The 17,844-nt window shown below is 42.6% G+C and overlaps 1 protein-coding gene across 6 annotated transcripts in view; it reads left to right on the top strand.

Moving 5' to 3' along the window:
* inpp5b (inositol polyphosphate-5-phosphatase B) overlaps positions 1-17,844 on the top strand; it is a 192,222-nt gene that overhangs the window by 104,075 nt on the left and 70,303 nt on the right. For all 6 annotated transcript variants that reach the window (XM_073034325.1, XM_073034326.1, XM_073034323.1 and 3 more), the window contains one exon: positions 12,564-12,654. In XM_073034325.1, coding sequence (XP_072890426.1) covers positions 12,564-12,654 — 91 coding nt within the window. The remainder of the gene's footprint in view (positions 1-12,563; positions 12,655-17,844) is intronic.

The raw sequence follows: 17,844 nt of genomic DNA, 5'->3' as shown, positions 1-17,844 counted from the left end.
GATCTATCCTGGGCTTAGCATGTAAGTGCCATTACAACAAAAGCATGGCAGTGCCTCTAATTAGAAATTTGTGAAGATTCGGCATGTCATTTAAAACTATGATGAGCTTCTACAGATGTGTGGTGGAGAGCATATTGACGAGTTGCATCACGGCCTGGTATAGAAACACCAACGCCCTTGTATGAAAATGTCTACAAAAAGTAGTGGTCCGCCCAGTAAGGCCCTCTGGTCCTCTGAGCACATCTACACAGAGTACTTTCGCAGAAAAGCAGAATCTTCGGGGGACCGCGGGGACCCCCACCACCCAGGTCATGCATTCTTCTTGCTGCTGTCCTCAGGATCCTCAGGACTCACCCCACCAGGTTCAGGAGCAGTTACTACCCCTCAACCGTCAGGCTCTTTTAGAGGGGTAACGTCACTCAATTTCATTCGTCCTAACACTGAACCGGATTCACTTTCAAGGACTCGTGTTCTTGATATTTATTTCTTATTTATTTGTTTGTTTGTTATTGTTTTCTCTCACTTTTCTGTACTTGCACAGTTTATGTTTATTTTGCACATTGGTTGTTGACAATCCTGTGGTCTTTCATTGATTGAATTGTCTTTCTTGTAATTACTGTGAATGCCCATAAGAAAATTAATCTCAGGGTTATGTGTGGTGACATATATGTACTCTGATAATAAATTTACTTTGAACTTTATTGGCTTTATGGGTTCAAAGAGCTAAAAATTTAAATTGGAATCTAAGACTACTAACTACATGTACTTCTCTGTCTTTTGCCTGGGTAATGCTTTCTCTCCCCCCCCCCCCCCCCAAATGCAGATCAATGAAAGAAGGGCAGGAATTGCTTTGCCCATACATTTTGTATAAATAAGAATCTATCGGTCTTCCTCAGTAAGGAAGGGTTGAACTTGCATTTTACCATTCTTCTACCCAAATTCAGGAGCTGGTAGCACAGTGCCAAAGACCAAGTAGAGGGCACAATGCGGACCTACGGGGTTGAGGTGTAGGGGTTTTGCTGGCTGCCGGCTGTTCAGAACCTGTTCTCTCCTTGGCATTACGAGGGCTGCAAAGAAGGGAGCCATCAGGACTGCCACAGGGGCCTCAAGATGGTTATGGGTCAAGAGGAGTGACCTGTGGACCTGTGCCGTTGGGATACAAACCAGGGCCTGATCAATCCTGGCTGGGTCACCTTGGTGAGAATGTCTGATGCTGAAAAACCTGGAATGCCCAGTGACCCTATGTTACACCACTGATGATGTGTCCCAACACGTCCAAGGATGTATCTCAGAATCTTCCCTCCAGTTAACTGGGGGGGCCATTTAAATAATACAACTGAAGAAGCGAGATTTTGGCCTTGTTTTCTTTGACAGCAGATGATCTAGGGCATAGATGAAAAACAAATATCTCCAAGGCATGGCTGTATGTTCCTTCTTGCAATGAGGTTCATTGCAGAGTAACACACACAGAATGCCTGAGGGACTCAGCAGGTCAGGTAGCATCAATAGAGAGGAACAAACAGTCAATCTTTCATCAGTCCTGGTGCCCCTCCTCAACCCCCCATTTTCCACTTCTCTCATGGTCCACTGTCCTCTACTACTATATTATATCCCTTTCTTCTGTCCTTTACGTCTTGCACCTGTCACCTCCTAGCTTCTCATTTCATCCTCTCTGCTCCACTTTCCTTTCACCTGGTTTCACCTATCCCCTGCCAGTTTGTTCTCTCCCTCCCCCCCCCCTCCCCCACCATCACCTTCTAATTCTGGTTTCTTCCTCATCTCTTTCCAGTCCTAATGAAGGGTCTCAGCCTGAAACATTGGCTGTTTATTCCATTCCATAGATGCTGCCTGACCTGCTGAGTTCCTCCAGCATTCTGTGTGTGTTGTCCTGGATTTCCAGCATCTGCAGAATCTCTTGTGTTTATTCAGTGCAGGGCTCCTACCACTCAAGTACAGCTATTTTGTCTGTAGGTGGATGAGTTTACATTGGGGAGGGTGTCTCGTAAATGTAGGTGAACTGATGTAGAAATACAAGGATGTTGAAATAATAGGATGGAGCAATGCACTGCACTTCGAAGTCCACATCTGGAAACTAATGTTTAACTGAAAGATAGTGAAACAATCAAAGAAAGGTATTTGCTGTAGAATAGTGTGATTGTTAGTGGATCATGCAGATTTTGCTCAATGCAGAACCGCTGTAAGGACTTGTTTTACAGAACTGATCATAAAGTGAAGGTATAACCTTTATACTGGTTAGTCTCCTAATAAATCCGTATGTGAATGAGATTGTTTCTGTAGGTCTCTTAATTCGGTGTAAATTTAGTTCCATATAGCATTAAGTAACACAAACAGCCCAAATCCCATAAATATCTTCTTTCATTTAATAATTTAATTTAATTATTTATCTGAAGGGATACAGCACAGAATTGGCCTTTTTGGCTCTTGAAGTCATACCATCCTGCAGTTCCCCGATTTAATCCAAAGCCTAATCACGGGACAATTTACAGTGACTGATTAACCTACCAACGGGTATGAAACCGCAGGAAACTGGGAGGGAAGTGGAGCACCCAGAGGAAAACCCACACGGTCATGGGGAGAACGTACAAATTCCTTATGAGTATTGATGGGCATTGAACCCAGGTCGCAGGTACTATGAATCGTTGTGCTCACCACTCTGCTACTGTGACACATAAAGTTGGGGTGTGATGCTAAGTGATTAATTTTTGATTTTCAGCAACGTACACAAATGCCGGAGAAGCTCAGTAATTTTTCATTTTGGCTAATCGTGCTTTATCTGCCTTTGGAGCACTGGAGTGCATGATCATCTCAGAGAGATAATCTTGTTCATGTTGTGCTTGGAATATAGCAGAGTTGTGTTCAAAGTCAGTGCTGGTGTTCCTGGAAACTTTGACATCATAACTTTTTAAGTGAAGTGTATGGGGGCTCATGTATATTTTCATGGTATCTGGATTGAAGTTTCTATAACTAGGCATCGGCAGAGCCGTAGAGGACAATGTTGTGCTCCACCAGAATCAGAGCAGAAGGCTACACCACTATGTCAGGTTCCTTATAATTACAGGTGCCCCCCGCTTTACGAATGTTTGCTTTATGCCACTTCGCTTTTACAAAAGTCCTACATTAGTAACCTGTTTTCACATTACAAAGAGGATTTTCGCTTTTACCAACATCTTTCCGATATAAATTAATGGTTCTTCGCTTTACGCCATTTCGCCTAAGAAAGGTTTCATAGGAACGCTCTACCTTTGTAAAGGGGGGGGGGGGCACCTGTATTGGCTTTCTGAGACTGATGTATCAAGGATGTAGACCATCCTGCAAGTTCAACAAATACAGTGAAAAAAATTAAGGCAGGTAAATACTTGTTGATATTATGACTTTAAGGAAACTAGGAAAGACAGATAATCACAATTTTAGTTTGAGTACACATTTTAATAAAACTGTTTCTAACAATTCAATAGGTCAATAGGTACATTTAATGTCGGAGAAATGTGTAGAATATACACCCTGAAATTCTTCTTCTTCGCGAGCATCCATGAAAACAGAGGAGTGCCACAAAGAATGAATGACAGTTAAATGTTAAAACTCCAAAGCCCCCTCCCCAGCTCCCCCCTCCCACACACAAGCAGCAGCGAAGCAACGTCCCCCCCCCTCCCACAACCCCACCAGCAAAGGAGCATCGGCCCCCCCCACCGAGCACTCACTTGTGCTGCAAAGCATCAATAAAGACACAGACTTGCAGTGCCCCAAACACGACTCGTTCACCCAGTAATTCACCATAGCACAAGCCCCCTCTCTCCCCAATAAGGGAAAAAGAGGTGTCCCCGTTCGATTTGTTTTTCAATATTAGTTGATGGTGATGGATGCAACCTTTGGGCTAGGAATTTCAGCTAACACTCAGATCAGATTACTATGACTGACGTGCTTCTGAATATTTTTGAGTAATGCTTTACTCAGAGGAAAAACAATCTGCTGGAGATTTGTCTTTTGCTGAGTAGATATTCTGGGATGAAAACCAGTTCCTGATGCAGGGTTTCAACCTGAAATATTGACAGTTCCTTTCCTTGTGTGAATGCTGCTCAGCTCACTGATTTCCTCCAGCAGATTATTTATTGCTCCAGATTCCAGCATTTATAGTCTCCGACTTTTCTCGGTTGTTTAATTTATTTCTAGATAATAAACTGTAACATGCTAAGGCTAGCTGTAGTTTAATTGATGGCTACTCCAAAATGATTTGGATTCTCTTAATGTTGATTATAACTCTCTGTTTTAGGAATAACTTGGATGTAGTTCTGAATTTAGGACAATGTGTATTCATATGCTAGTTTTTCATTTAACAGTCAACAAAAAAAATCTCCAGCTTTGTTCAAAAAAGTTTTGGTTCCAATTTAAAACTGAAATCCTGTTAGATTGCAGAATTTCACAAAAGAAGGATTTCATCAGTATCCAAACAACTCTAAATTTGTTAGATTAGTCCACATATAAAAACAGAATGAATTGCTAATATCAGAGATGTTACATTTAAACACCTTTTGTGTTTAAAGCCCCTGGCTGCTTCATTACAAGAAATCCATTTGGTAAAGGAAATAAATGTTAGGACCTTGGGAAAACTAGGAACAATGGACAAATCCCGTAAGTTTTGAGGAAGTAAGGAAATTGCATGGGCTGATAAATATTTCCAACATTCTGTTTTATTTCAGATTTCTAGTACTGGAGAGCTTTTTATTTCATAGTTTCAGCATGTTTGCATGTTCTGATTCAAGTCACCTTTCCTCAGCACGAAGGGTCTCAGCCCGAAACGTCGACAATGCTTCTCCCTATAGATGCTGCCTGGCCTGCTGTGTTCCACCAGCATTTTGTGTGTGTTGTTTGAATTTCCAGCATCTGCAGATTTCCTCGTGTTTGTTTCTTCAGCTTAACCTGGTTTGATTTCTAATTTTCTATGCTTCAGTAAAATTTCATCAACCTGAAATATTAATATTTTTCTGTCTCCATAGAGGCTGCTGACCAGTTGAGTATTTCTGACATTTTGTCTTTATGTTTTGGTACAATTCACTTAGACTCTTTTGACTTCAGCCACCTTTAGTGATGTGAACGTACACCCCTCTCTGCGTTCTCTTTAAAATGATACCAGTTTATGCTGCCATTCCTCATTGTACTGAAGCACATCACAGCAAACTCCACTGCATTAAATTGATCTGCCTTCAGAATGTTAATGTTGGTACACACCATAAATTTTCTTCATGCTTGCTGCTTTTTTGAGTTTCTTTTTTGTCCGTAGACTGAAATTATGTTTTTATTTTCGGGTCAATGCTGGGGGAAATTACCATCTTGTAGAAAATGAGCATTCACCTTTTTTTATTATTCTATACCTTGGTAAATGTTCAGTTTCAGCTGGCATTTTCCTTTTAATAGTGTCATATTTAATTTTGCCTTTAATATGATGGTGTATACAAAATCTTTCAAACCCCACATGCACATCATCAACCGTGCTATCGCCATCAAGCCTCTATCAAAGAGCTCAATTAAAGGAGTCAAGCAAGATTTTGCCTTTTACAGGTTTGTGCTGACTTTAAGTACTAAACATTAACTTTACCACGTGCTATGCAGTTTTCTTGTATCCTGGGCAAATCTTTCAGAATTTTGTCTTTATAAATTGCTCTTCAGTGACTGAATGGACTATAATTGTTGAATTTATCCTTTTTTCCAAAAAGAGGTGTAATAGTTGTAAATATACCATCCTCAATGTCTTTGGTATCAAGTCAAGTCAAGTCACTTTTATTGTCATTTCGACCATAACTGCTGGTACAGTACATAGTAAAAATGAGACAACGTTTTTCAGGACCATGGTGTTTCATGACACAGTACAAAAACTAGACTGAACTACGTAAAAAAACAACACAGAGAAGGCTACACTAGACTACAGACCTACACAGGACTGTGTAAAATGCACAAAATCAGTGCAGACATTACAGTAAATAATAAACGGGACAATAGGGCAAGGTGTCAGTCCAGGCTCTGGGTATTGAGGAGTCTGATAGCTTGGGAGAAGAAACTGTTACATAGTCTGGTTGTGACAGCCCGAATGCTTCGGAGCCTTTTCCCATATGGCAGGAGGGAGAAGAGATTGTATGAGGGGTGCATGGGGTCCTTCATAATGCTGTCTCCTTTGCGGATGCAGCGTGTAATGTAAATGTCCGTGATGGCTGGAAGAGAGACCCCGATGATCTTCTCAGCTGATCTCACTATCCGCTGCAGGGTCTTGCAATCCGAGATGGTGCAATTTCCAAACCAGGCAGTGATGCAGCTGCTCAGGATGCTCTCAGTACAACCCCTGTAGAATGTGATGAGGATGGGGGGTGGGAGATGGACTTTCCTCAGCCTTCTCAGAAAGTAGAGACGCTGCTGGGCTTTCTTTGCTATGGAGCTGGTGTTGAGGGACCAGGAGAGATTCTCGGTCAGGTGAACACCAAGAAATTTGGTGCTCTTTACGATCTCTACCGAGGAGCCGCCGATTTTCAGCGGGGAGTGGTCGCTCCGTGCTCTCCTGAAGTCAACAACCATCTCTTTTGTTCACATTAAGAGAAGGTTGTTGTCTCTGCAGCAGTTCGTTAGCCGCTGCACCTCTTCTCTGTAAGCTGACTTGTCGTTCTTGCTGATGAGACCCACCACAGTCGTGTTTAGTATGTTACCAAAGACTCTAGCAAATTTCTACAGGTGTACCCTGGAGAGCATTGTGACTGGTTGCATCACCATCTGTTATGGAGGGGCCACCAGACATGAATGGAAAAAGCTAGGAAAGGGTTGTAAACTCGGCCAGCTCCATCATGAACACTAGCCTCCACACTGTTGAGGTCATCTTCAATAGATAATGCCTTAAAAAGGCAGTGTCCATCAGTAAGGACCCCCACCATCCAGGAAATGTGCTTTTCTTGCTACTATCTTTCGGGAGGAGGTACAGGAGCCTGAAGACACACACTGAACATATTAGAGTCAGCTTCTTACCCTCCACCATCAGATTACTGCATAGACCATGGACATTACTTCGCTTTTTACACTGCTTACTTTTTTTCATATTTCCTATTGTAAATTATTAAGTATTGCATTGTACTTTTGCAAAATGAGAATTTTCACTACCTCTTTCAGTGATGATAAACCCAATTCTGATTCTCTAGCACCCCACTATATTGAAGAAAGATGAGGTCCAAGTTTATATAATTGTCACTCAGTAACCTTGGACCCACTCAAAATGGTTTTCTTCCATACCCCTTCAGAACCATTTATTTCCAATTGACAGATTCTGTAAAAGGTTTTGTATTTTGTCAATTAAAAGATGTATCAGAATATCTGAACGATTTCTACTCATTTGTTGATCTTTCTTCGGTAGTCTTTCTCAGTGTTGGATACAGTGTTCCATACTGTATTTGATCCCTGGTCACTGAAGGATATCTTCAGCAGTTACAGTTCTGATAACGTAACTGCAGGGTTATTTTTAGGGATAAAAATCTGGGAAAGTTTTCCAAGTTGTGACAAAATCGCATGGCATGTGCAAAGATAAGGCTTCATACTGAATATGTTGTCGTCTGCAAGCTTGTTTCCAACCAATATCATGTATTTTTAAAGGTAGCGTTGTTTTGGTTTGGAGTCTGTTGCAAATGCTGAGGTGGAGTCTTGAGGAGATTGAAGCCAGATAATCATATAAAATCTGTTCTGATGCAAAACCTATCAAAGAACAGTTGCACTTACGTAGTTAGCTTGCTGTATATTTGGAATGAGTATGTATAAAAACCATGAAATGGTTGGTGATTAGAAGGAAATCTGGAGGGAGACATTGAAGTTTATGATACCTCTGATACAGGACTGGATATACAAAGATTGATTCAACATTTATATTTATGTATTCCATGTACATTGAAACATGCAGTGAAATGAATCATTTAACAACCAACACACCTAGGGATGTACTAGAGGCAGTCTACAAGTGTCACCACACATTCTGGTGCCAAAAGAGCATGCCCACAGTACTCAGCAGAACAACGACAAAATGGAAGTCCTGCTCCTTCCTCCCACACGCATGCTCGGATCTCCAACCTCGGGTGTTAATTTTTTTATTTCTAGCTTCTGGAAAGGACGCAGAGGAGATTTGCAAGGATATTGCCAGGTCTCGAGGGACTCTGTTATTGAGAGGTTGTGCAGGTTGGAAGCAGAGGCGAATGAGAGGTGATCTCATGGGGTTGCATAAAATCGTGAGGGGGCATAGACCAGGGGAATCAAGAACTAAGGAAATACAGTGGGATAAAGCCGAGAGGGGAGAGATTTCATAGGAACCTGACGGCCAACTTTTTCATGCAGAAGGTGGTCCGTATGTGGAATGAGCTGACAAAGGATAGTTGAGGCAGCTGCATTGACAACATTTAAAAGGCACTTTGACAGGTACATTGATAAAAAGGTTTAGAGAAATATGGAAGAAAAGTAGCAAATGGGATCAGGTAAGACAGGAATTTTGTTCATGTGGACTGGTTGAACCAGTCTTATATCTGAGTTGTATGACTGACATTATCTAACTCCTTGTACAATTGTAAGCATGTTAAGGATTCACTCATATGCATTGGTGGAATGAAGACAGTTGTAGACTTATTTACTGTTTAATTTATTTTTTATTCCATAACCTAGCAGCAGACTTCAATTTTCCTTTTGCAGAGCACAATCCAAACCTTTCTATAAAGCTTCAAATTCTCCTGTGTGAATTTGAAGAAATCCTTTTGTATACAGTACTGTAAATCACTGATCGCTTTTTTGCATCTTAGACACAAGAATTGATCACCTCCAGCCAAAAGATGTTTCTCTGGAAGGCTTAGTGCAAATTTACCAGTTAAAAGAGAGATTGTACCTCTGGAAAAGGAAATAGACGTGTGCAAGGGATAACTTACAAGATATGACCAGTCCTCTGATATTCCTGTTTTGAGGTTTTTTACCAGCAGTGAATTTGAAAATTTGGGCATGTATGTTATATTTTAGTTTCTGCTTTTCTCTCTCTTTCCTGCATTTTGCATAGAAATAGCATTGCATCTGTATAGCACTGTTCCTGGCTAGTTATTAATATGCTGTCCTGCTGCTGTCTAGCCCTGCCTGTGTGCCACCTAGTCACTCAACAATACTTTGCACGTACTTTTCTGCTGGTGTTGCTGCCACGGCTGCTGCTGCTGCCATCACCGTCTTTGCTGCCATTGCTGCTCCCAGTAAGTACTGAACCGCTTAAGAATCTCTCTCGTTTCTCATTCCTAGATGGTATTGTTTGGTTTTAATTTTGTACTTGTCGTTCTGATCCTGGGTTTGCTTCTGAAGTTGTATATCAAGGGTCTAGGAGCAACTTTATTCGCCATTATACATTTACATGTCAGAATCAAGTTCATTACCAGTGAGGTATGTCGTGAAATCTGATGTTGTGGCAACAGTACAGTGCAAGACATATAATATGCAATAAGTTATAGTAAGTGTGTAAAAATAATAAATGGAGCAAAAATAAAGGTGGTGTGGTAGTGTTCATGGATTCATTGGTCATTCAGAAGTCTAATGGTGGAGGGGAAGAAGTTGTTTCTAAAATGTTGAGTGTTGTGTTAGAAATTTGCGGTGTTGTGTTGGTCAGAACGCAACATGCAACAAAAAACAATAGCATTCAATAATTATAAAGAATTAATTACGTTAAAAAAATCGAAGTTTGAGGTTAAAGGACGGATGTGGAATAAAATGTGCATGTATTTACAGTATAAACAGCATTATAAAAAAGTGGTTGTAAGTGTCTTTACAGTGTATGACTGGGAAGGGGAGTTGGGATGTTAACTAGACTCAGATCAGATTAACTGTTGGGGGAGGGCACTTTTAGGATGGCATGAGGTTTTTGTTTTAACAGTCCCACTGTGCTCTCCAGAAGGGAGCTTTTGGAAAGGGCAGCTTACTGGGCGTGGGTAGTGTCCCCAGTGATTTTTTTTCCTGACCACGTCTCTGTCCTGGCCACATACAGGTCCTGCAGTGATGGTAGACTATAGCCAATGACCTTTTCTGCTGTCTAGACAGTTCACTGTAGCTTTCTTATATTGTGAAATGATGCTGCACCAAACCAGACTGTAATGGCTGATGCGATATTTAGAAAAAAATGTCACAGTATCTATATTTAGAAGAATGAACAGTAATCCCATTAAGATGTACAAAATTCTTACAGAGCTGATCAGGATGATTCCAGGAATCGTGATTCCTCTGGGATGATATATCTCAAACCTGGGATCACAGCTTCAAATCAAGGAATCACTATTGAGGCCTGAGCCAAGCAGAAGTTTCGGGAGGGCGATGAATCTCTGGAATTCTATTCCCAAGGTGGCAGTGGGGAATGAGTCACTCAGTTACATTCAAGACAGAGATAGAGTTTTGTTGGATATTTAAGGGATCACAGGATATTGGTTGTGTGGAGGAAACTGGCATTAAAGTAAAACATCATTCACTACATGAGTATGTGGTAGAAAACACGCAGTGGGTATAATTATAGGTTTCTGTTCCTTGTGTTCTTATTTTGTATGCAGTGTACTATATCAGTGCAAAAGATGTAAATTACAAATGTACTGATTACCATTTTCTTTCCTTGTAAGGAAGGATTTTAAAGCAGGAGGGATTTAAAGACACTGCGCGTCTGTATGAATATCATTTGTGGATCCAGATCATTAACTTCACAACTCCCTCTTGTAGCATTTCTGTTCTTTATCTCAGTGCTGTAGGCCAGAGAGTGTTGGTTTTCTCTCCTGAAGGCAGTCCCGGGTTAACAGTCTGATGTTGTGAGTCATTCCTGAAATTGATTTGGCATTTTTCGGGAATGGGTTGAGTGTGAGGGGCCAAATGGATTTTTGTGTCAGACGCAAATGAATCTGATTATTCTGCTGAGTGCTCTCTGGAATATTGCAGGGTAAATTGGACCCAGTCGCTATGAGGAGCTTCTCAGAATTATTCTTGGCCTTTCTAGAACGAGTGGATTTTAATAGCACCATGCTTAACTGGGACTCCTCAAATCTGGGTCCCATTAATTATGTTTGATGCAACTCCAGGGTTACTTTCACCCTCTGATTAAGCCCCTCCCCACCCAATCAATTTTTACTAGTCATGACCTTCCCAGTATCCCTATTTTGATCTTCTTAAGCCTTGATGATTATTGAGTCATTGATCCCCAGAGACCTAACATTATGTGGCCAGTTACACTCCACAACTACTCCTGATTCACTGAAGGGAGAAACCCACAGACTTCGATCCATTATTGGTGGAACCCCACACATCCTCCAGGTCCCAATCCCAAAATGGGTTCAGGGCAATCACCTTGGGCTGTGATTCCCAAATGAGTAAACCACAACCCATCCTACCTCACAGTCCAATTTACTGTGGTAGAACCAGGCGCCCAACCCCTCCACCACTGCTTGACTTCACTAGGGCTTCTACCACCACATAATGCAAGTTTGACAACCCTCTTTGATGTCTCGGCCCATGTTAATAAAAGCAGGATAAAGCTTGTTTACATAGAGTCATAGAGAAGTACAGCACAGAAGCATGCCCTGAGTCCATGACGAAACCATTTAATCAGCCTACTCCCTTCGAACTACACCAGGGCCAAAGCCCTCCATACCCCAACCATCCCCGTACTTACCCAACCTTCTCTGAAACGGTAAAATCGAGCTCACATGCGCCACTTGTGCTGGCAGCACATTCCACGTTCTCACAACCCTCTGAGTAAAGAAGTTTCCCCTCATGTTCCCCTTAAAGTTCTCACCTTTCACCCTTAACCCATGACTTCTGGTTGTAATCCCACACAACCTCAGTGGAAAACGGCCTACTTGCATTTCCCCAGTGTCTGTCAAATTTCCTCCCAATCGTCCACATTCTAAGGAATACATTCCTAACCTATTCAGCCTCTCCTTATAACTCAGGTCCTCCAGGCCCGGCAACATCCTTGTAACTTTTCTCTGTACTCTTTCAAACTTGTTTACATCTTTCCTGTAGGTAGGTGACCAAAACGGTGTCTTTTGTTGTCAGACAGACTGCTACAGCATCCTTTTCTGCTGTGGAAAGGAGGGAAGTGTGCTCATAGGTACATAGATAAAACAAATGAAAGGCTGTGTAGGAGGGAGGAGTTAGATTGGTCTTAGAGTAGGTTAAAAGGTTGTCACAACATCATGGGCCAAATGGCCTGTACTGTAAATGTATATGACAAATAATACTTGATCCTTGATACTGTGCAGTATGTTGCATGTTTAGCATTTGACTTGTGTGAAAAAACCTTATAGCAAATGATGGTCCTGTTATCACTCTCAACATTCTCAAATTGTCTGTGTGAAACACTGTAACTTTTTGAGTTAGCCTGGTTTATGAAGAGTCAGATCAATTCATACAAACACCTTTCCATTCCCAGCCCCTGCTCCTGGCAGCTCACCCTCTGAACCTCATGCCTTAATGTCCTTCCTGTTGTTTATGCTTTCCCTCACATCAAATAATACATTTTTTTGGTCAAATTGCAGGTGATTCTGATCTGCTGGCTTTGGAACATGATGGTGAAGACAAGGGCACACAGAAAGATAAAGATGGCTGTCCTGATTCTATCCAAGCAAGGTAAGAGTCAATAAGGTTGCAGAATGTTTATGCTCATCGTGTTCGGGTTTTTGCCTCCTTCGTGTGGCTTGTAGAGTTTGTCATGTTCAGTTGATGCCTGTTTCAGGGAGCAATGAGGTGTCTGCTCCACCCGGAGCAGAATGGAAAATTGATGTGATGTGTTCCCTGGTTGGTGACTCGTGGCCACAAATACTCCTTGCATCATGCAGCACCTACCATTTGTGAATATTTGGGTATTGTCATCCATGGGCAGTCAAAAATTGTCCTTTGTCTGTGAGGGAGATGTCAGAGACCTGTAGTGTGCAGTCAGTAAGAAGGTTATGATTCCCTGCTTTGTATCCATTCCACTATTCCTTCAATCTGCATAATCTGGCTGTGTGCACAAGGACATTGACTGTGGTTTCCAGTGGGCCCAGATGTCCTTAAGTGCTCTTGTGGTGATTTTTTTTAAGACCTGTTCAATCTCATGGAGGAAATTGCAATCGTGGCTGACGGGAGTTGTGTCTGTTGTGGGCCTGTAACCGCTTAAAGTGGATTGAAAGGTCCCTGTGACCATTAGTAGGGCCATGATTAGCTGCATATTGATGATCATTGTGTGGGAAGCTTTCAGACCCTGATGATATTCTAAGACCATAAGATATAGGGGCAGAATTAGGCCTTAGGCCCATCGTGTCTGAACTGCCATTCAATCATGACTGATCCTTTTTTCCCCTCCTCAGCCCCACACCCCAGCCTTCTCCCCATAACCTTTGATGCATGTTCATTCAAGAATCTATCAAACTCTGCCTTAAATAGACCCTACAACTTGGCTTCCACAGGTGCCTGTAGTAATAAATTCCATAAATTCACCACCCTCTGGCCAAAGAAATTTCTCTGCATCTCTGTTTTAAATGGACGCCCCTCTATCCTGAGACGGTGCCCTCTTGTCCTAGACTTTCCTCACCCTGGGAAACACCCTTTCCACATCTACCATGTCTTGGCCTTTCAACTTTAGAAAGATTTCAATAAGACCCCCCCCCCCCCATCCTTATATATTCCCAGGCCTATCAAACATTTCTCATATGATAACCGTTTCATTCCCTGAATCATCCTTGTGAACCTCCTCTGGACCCTCTCCAATGTCAACACATCTTTTCTTAGATGAAGAGCATAAAAAGAAGCAGTCCCAACACCAACCCCTGCAGAGCAACAGTAGTCACTGGCAGTCAACCAGACAAGGATCCTTTTACCTACCTTCTCCCTACCTTCTGTCCAAGACCTCTTTCAGAGTCGATGCCTCCAGAAGACACGGTACATCATTAAAGACCCCTCACACCCTCTCCATGAACTGTTTGTTCTTCTGCCATCAGGTAAACGTTACAGGAGCATCAAAACTAAAACCACAAGGCTACTAAACAGCTTCCTCCCACAGGCAGTCAGACTGCTAAATAGCTGCTCTACCTGACTCTGTTTTGGACACTTTTAACTTGCACTGGATACTTATAACTTGTTTTTAACTGACGTGGCTGTTGTGTTTTACTATTTATTGTTATGTTTATTATTTAGTGTTGTGTTTGTTATGTTATGATTGCACTGCTCCTGGGAAATGCGGTCTCATTCTGCCCTGCAGAGCTGATGTACGGTTAGAATGACAATAAAGTTTTTGAATTTTTTTTTGGAATCTATATTCCCACTTGCTGACTCCTACCAATTATCCAATGCTCTAACCATGCCAGTAACTTTCCTGTAATACCATGGGCTCTTAACTTGGTAAGCAGCTTTATGTGTGACGCCTTGTCAAAGGCCTTCTGAAAGTCCAAATATACAACATCCACTACATCCCCTTTATCTATCGCACTTGTAATCTCTTCAAAGAATTCCAACAGGTTCGTCAGGCAAGATTTTCCCTTAAGGAAACTATGCTGACTTTGTCCTATTTTGTCCCGTGTCACTAAGTGCTCCATAACCTCAGCCTTAACAATTGACTCCCAACGTTTTCCCAATCACTGAGGTCAGGCTAACTGGGCTATAATTTCCTTTCTGCTGCCTTCCTCTTTTCTTAAAGATTGGAGTGATGTTTGTAATTTTCCAGTCCTCTGGCACCATGCCAGAGTCCAATGTTTTTTGAAAAATCATTAGTTATGCCTCCACAATCTCTACCGCAACCTCTTTCAGAACCCTAGGGTGCAGTTCATCTGGCCCAGGTGACTTATGTACCTTTAGGTCTTTCAGCTCTTTGAGCGCCTTCTCCCTTGTAATAGTAACTGCACTCACTTCTCTTCCGTCACACCCCTCAACATCAGAAAGCTTGGACTTGATCCTGCCTTGTGCAGCTGGATCCTGGACTTCCTGTCATATCGCCGGCAGGCGGAAAGAGTGGGCTCCCTCACCTCTGCTGCTTTGAGCCTCAACACAGGAGCCTCTCAGGGCTGTGTACTATGTCCCCTCCTTTACTCCCTGTATACCGATGACTGTGTCACCACCCACAGCTCCAATTTAATTAAATTTGCTGACAATACTACATTGATTGGCCTTATCTCAAACAATAACGAGGTGGCCTATAGGGAAGAAGTCATCTCTCTGACACAGCGGTGTCAAGAAAACAACCTCTCCCTCAATGTTGCAAAAACAAAAGAGCTGGCTATGGATTACAGGAGGAATGGAGATGGGCTAACTCCTATTGACATAAATGGATCTGGGATTGACAGGGTAAACAGCTTTAAGTTCCTCAGCATCCACATTATCGAGGACCTTATGTGGTCCGTACACATTGGCTATGTGGTGAAAAAGGCACAACCTCAGACGGTTGAAGAAATTTGGTGTGGGCCCCCAATTCCTTAGGACTTTCTAAAGGGCACAATTGAGAGCATCCTGACTGGCTGTATCACTGCCTGGTATGGGAACTGTACCTCCCTCAATCGCAGGACTCTGCAGAGAGTGGTGCGGACAGCCCAGCGCATCTGTAGATGTCATCTTCCCACTATTCAGGACGTTTACAATGATAGGTGTGTAAGAAGGGCCCGAAGAATCATTGGGGACCCGAGTCAACCCAACTACAATCCATTCCAGCTGCTACCATCTGGAAAACGTTACCGCAGCATAAGAGCCAGGGCCATCAGGTCTTCCAGCAGGCCATCAGACTGATTAATTCATGCTGATTTGAGTGTATTTCTATGTTACATTGACTGTTCTATTTGATATAAATTATGATAAATTACTCTGATTGCACATTTAGATGGAGACATAACATAAAGATTTTTACTCCTCGTGTACGTGAAAGATGTAAGAAATAAAGCCAATTCAATTCATCTGGCACACTGCCGGTGAAGACAAATGCAAAATACTCATTTAGTTCATCTGCCATCTCCTTGTCCCCCGTTAGTGTAATTACATAGTTTAATAATATTGCCCAGTTGCATTTTGTATTCTATAATATAGCGTGGCAATGTAGCATAGCGGTCAGCATAATGGAGCGTCAGATGTAAGACTGGCGTTGAATTTTGACCACTGTCTGTAAGGAATTTGTACATTCTTTCTCTGACCATCTGAGTTTCCCCTCACATTCCAAAGGACGTACAGGGTAGTAAATTGTGGATGTGCTATGTTGACGCCAGAAGCACGGCAACACTTGCGGATTGCCTCCAACACATCTCATGCTGTTGGTCATTGATGTAAATGGCACATCTCACAGTATGGTTCAACGTTCACCGTGGTCAGAGATGGAGACCTGAGCAAGGAGGATATTAAAGTGCCACAGGGGGTGTGCCATCCCCAGCAGCACTATCTTCACCGTGATGAGGTAAATCCCGGTGGCAAGGGTGAACCCAGGACAACCGGTCCCACATCTTGGCTGCAGGAGGCTGCCGGGACTTTGGTCTGTTATGGCCCGCCTATTGCACGCCGCCAGCGCAATTGTTTTTCTGTCAGGGTGTGCTCCCTTAGCCCTGTCTCAACAGACTTACCACAAGGCAGTGGGGCTATTTACCCATAGCTGGGACAGTGGTTGATGAGCGCCAGGGCGTGTCCACACAGTGGTGGGCCTGCATGCCACATCTCTGGGGCCCACTGCTGTTCCGAGACCCCCTGTAGTTTAGCCTGGGCCCGTAAGATACCCGGTTTCTGCGTGTAGCCCCGAGGAGGCACTGCAGGAGTCTTGGTGGTGGAGAGGCTCTGTGCTGGCAGGAGGAGGCTTACTCACTCGGCTCCTCTTTTCACCCTCTGTTGAGAAGGCTAGCTGTAAGCAGAGAGCACTGTGTGACATGCAGCATGCACTAACTACACTACTGCACTACTACACTACTGCACTAGACGCTTCACACACACCCTGTGAGCAAATACTCCACCCACGCACAATGTACGTGTAGCAAAGATGATCTTTAACCTTTAAACTTAGAAAAGAGTGTTTGGGTTGTATGTATTTTTTCCTGATTTCTGAATTGATTTATTCCTCTGTTGACTACTGAGCAAAGTAACACAATTCAGTTATATAAAGTTCGCAAACATGAGACGAAGAATACCTTAATATCTTGAACTTTATCAAAACTTTTCTGTGGTTTGTAGACATTCCTCTGACCTAGAAGCAGCTTCTGAGGCCTCTACCAGTACCATTACCACGAGGTGTGTGAAAGCAAATCAGTATGGATTCAAATTATCAGTAGTGAAGCTATTTGTGTTGAATAGTTGAAAAGGTTTAGTTTTGAAGGTATTTTATTCTGTCTTTTCTCATTAGTATTTTGATTTTCTTTATGAGGTTTAAGTAACAAAATGAGGATGTAGAGTGAGCCTCATCACCTGAGACATCACCAAAAATGATCTCTTTAAAGTGATGTTACAATTTTCTGAAAGTCACATCCTTTGAATGGGCAGTGCAGTAATGTGGCAGTTAGCATAACACTACTGCAGTGCTAGCTGTAAGATTGGGGTTCAGTTTCTCCCTCCCCCCCCCCCCCCAATCTGTGAGGAGTTTATGGATTCTCCCCTTGGCCACGTGCTCTGGTTTCCTCCCAAGTTTCAAAGACCTACAGGGTAGGGTTGGTAAGTAGTGGGTGTGCTATGTTGGTACCAGGAGCTTGCCAGCACTTACAGGCTGCCCCCACCCACACACACGCACACACATATTCTCGGATTGTGTGGCCGTTGACACAACCAACGTATTTCGCTGTATGTTTCAAAGGAAAATGACAAATAAAATTAATGTTTCTCTTTAGTTTC

This window comes from Hemitrygon akajei, chromosome 32 (assembly GCF_048418815.1).
Source record: "Hemitrygon akajei chromosome 32, sHemAka1.3, whole genome shotgun sequence".
Taxonomy (NCBI): domain Eukaryota; kingdom Metazoa; phylum Chordata; class Chondrichthyes; order Myliobatiformes; family Dasyatidae; genus Hemitrygon; species Hemitrygon akajei.
This window is presented reverse-complemented; position numbering and strand designations above follow the sequence as displayed.